The 2,892-nt window shown below is 52.5% G+C and overlaps 1 protein-coding gene across 4 annotated transcripts in view; it reads left to right on the forward strand.

Annotated features, from left to right (window-relative positions):
- Window positions 1-1,288: 1,288 nt before the first annotated feature.
- Window positions 1,289-2,892, forward strand: part of LOC107317829 (glypican-5-like) — a 319,637-nt gene continuing 318,033 nt past the window's right edge. The window contains exon 1 of one of the 4 annotated variants that reach the window (XM_015870947.2): window positions 1,289-1,518. In XM_015870947.2, coding sequence (XP_015726433.1) covers window positions 1,359-1,518 — 160 coding nt within the window. In that variant the 5' untranslated portion in view covers window positions 1,289-1,358. The remainder of the gene's footprint in view (window positions 1,519-2,892) is intronic. The other 3 variants (XM_015870949.2, XM_015870944.2, XM_015870946.2) reach the window with 3 other exon arrangements.

Below are 2,892 nucleotides of genomic sequence, written 5' to 3' on the forward strand. Positions count from 1 at the left end.
ATATAGTTACTACAAAACCACTAGGAATATACACATTTCCTTATGTATCACAGTAGCCACTTTATATATATGGACAGTCCAGTTCCCTGACACTATATTTGCTGCTGTCTTTGTGTATATGTAGAATTTAGGCTTCATAGCAGTATTCTGAGGAGAGAAGGGGAACCGGAGGTAACAGCTGTCCTCTTATTAGTGATGCAAGACTCAATTGAGAAAATATACATAAGCAAAAAGACTAGGATTCCAAAAACAGATAGATCAGGAAAAAAAACAACATCCATCATTAAAGACGAGGTGACAAAATAACAGTCACCAAGGAAAGGGATTCGCCATTTGTGATTTGAATTTGCCACCCACTGAAAACAATGGCAAAACTCTCACTGAATTAAATGCATCAGTCCTTTGCACAGGACTGGTCAGATGCTATTCAGGGATTTATGTATATATGCCAAATAATGCTGTTTTCATCAGATAAATTACTCACCAAATCCGTCATCCCACTGTTTCTTTTCTGGCAGAACTCCTGATGAAGTCAATGGGAGTATTGTCTGCATAGCATCTTTAGGACGGGGCACAAGGTTAAATGAAATGCATGTGTGGCTCACCAGGCCTGGCCTTGGGCACCTCCACGGATGGGGCACCCTCTGCTCTCTCAGCTCTCTCAACAACAGTGAGCTCAGCCTCAGTACTTTGTACGGGAAAGTATAATGGTTAAAGTAACTGAGGTGGACTGCCCTGTTCATCTAGGAACATTTTAGTAGCATTTTAAGATTTGCAAGGAACCTTAAATAAGACAACAATAATAGTAGCTCTTTATATGCTCCACATGTCTGGAAGATTATCAGTGTGAGAAATGCCTTGGATTTGTGTCTCTGGAAATGGCGTTTTGTGAGTTGGAAAATAGCTACGGAGAACACTGCATGTTGAAGGGCACTGAAGAGTGCTCAGTGCTTAAGTATGCCAGGGCGGACAGCGGAGTTCAGAAGAGCTCTGACAGCGCTCCAGGTCTCGTGTGGGTCTCAGCCCCGGCAGGAAGCAGAGGGCACTGAGGTGCCGCTCGCCTCGTGAGGATTCTCTCGTGCCCTCCGCGTCATCCCGAGCGGATTCCGGGAGTGACACCGTGGGACGGGACCGCCGCAGCCGCGCGGCCGCCGGCGGCCGCAGAGCGCTCTACGAAAACTTTCGTTCCGGAGCTGCTGGGACGGGCCAGGCTCCCGGAGCGGCAGGGCGGGCGCTGGGGCGGGGCGGCGGCGCCGGGCGGGAGGCGGCCCGGGCCGGGGGACTCGTGGCCGCCCCTGCCACTCTCAGACGGCCCGCGCCCCGCAGCGGTGCGGCCCGGCCCGGTCGCTAGGTGCGAGATGGCCGCCGGTGGGAGCCGAGGGCTGCTGCGGCTGTGGCTGCTGGCGGCGGCGGCGGGGCTGGCGGCGGGCAGGGCTCCTAGCTGCCATGAAGTGCGGACAGCGTTCCAGCTGCAGCAGATCGGGCCCCTCAAGCTGGTCCCCGACGTGCCCACGGCCGGTCAGTACCGCCCGCACCGCGGGGCCGCTGTTTGGGGAGCTGCGGGCGGCGCGCATCCTCCCGGGATCGCGTTCGGGTCCCGCTCGGTGCCGCGTCGCCGTCGGAGCGCTGCTGCCTTCGGCCCGTGGGAGGCAGCCGGGGGCCGGTGGGGGCTCGGCACGACGCTCACGCGTGTCTGTAAAAATCCGAGGGAGCGAGAGATCAGGGAGACGTCAGGTATTTCTTGCTGGTCGTCACCGGAAGCCGCGGACTTTCTTTTTCCTCCCCCCCCCCCCCCCCCCCCCCCCCCCCCCCCCCCCCCCCCCCCCCCCCCCAACGTTTCTTTACGGCTACTGCGATCCTTACACTGAGTAATTCGCGCAGGAAAACCCTTACTGGAATTATCCCTTAGAAGGCAAATTTGCAGCCGAGTTATTAAGGAATGCTTGTTTTGCTGACCAGATGTAGAGGTCCTAGGGATGTGTCGTAAATTCTGAATTCGGAAGTTTTCTTGTGTGTAAGTTCAGAAACTCATTGACAGAGGCAGGAGTTAGACTTTGGAGGTATATGATCACAACTCGGATTTGCTCTGTTGCGCAGCATGTCCACAGCGTTTAGTATTCGTGAAAGTTGATGAGTAGTGTGATGGTCCTTTTTTGTCTTAAATATAGTGGAAAAGTTGCACGTAGTAAGAGGTTTGTTTCCTAAGTACTCTCTTGAATTCATTGTAAAGGAATGAAGAGCTTCACAGAGCTAAATTATGTTAATCTTTTTGAATGACCGTATACCTATCTGGATAATGAATTAATTTCCCCTCTTTCCTCGTGTTTTAAGAAAAATGTTTGCAAGACTGGAACATCAGAGAAAAGGCTGCTGGTCTCTTACAGAACAGCCTGTAGCTGCCTCTGGCTGGTGTGCTACCTGTGTGCGTGCCAGGATGGCAGACTGAGTGGTTAACTTTGTTTTCAGATCCTTTTAGAGCACTTGAAGCCTGCAGAGGCTGATGAAAAGGATGTTTAATTGAGATTAGTTTTGAGTGTGTTTTCTGCATTGGTTTCTGTCTGAGCAGAGGCAGCTCACACAGAATCACACAGAATCACAGAATGACCCGGGTTGGAAGGGACCTCAAGGATCACGTTGTTCCAACCCCCCTGCCTAGCAGGGCGCCCAGGGCCCTGTCCAACCTGGTCTTGAACACCTCCAAAGATGGGGCATCCACAACCTCCCTGGGCAGCCTGTTCCAGGGCCTAACCACTCTCCTAGTGAAGAACTTCCCCCTAACATCTAACCTAAATCTTCCCTCTTTTAACTTAAAACCATTTCCCCTAGTCCTGCTATTGTCAGCCCTTTCGAAGAGTTTACTCCCCTCCTGGGAGTAAGTTCCCTTCAGGTACT

The sequence above is a fragment of the Coturnix japonica genome, chromosome 9 (assembly GCF_001577835.2).
Source record: "Coturnix japonica isolate 7356 chromosome 9, Coturnix japonica 2.1, whole genome shotgun sequence".
NCBI classification, from domain to species: domain Eukaryota; kingdom Metazoa; phylum Chordata; class Aves; order Galliformes; family Phasianidae; genus Coturnix; species Coturnix japonica.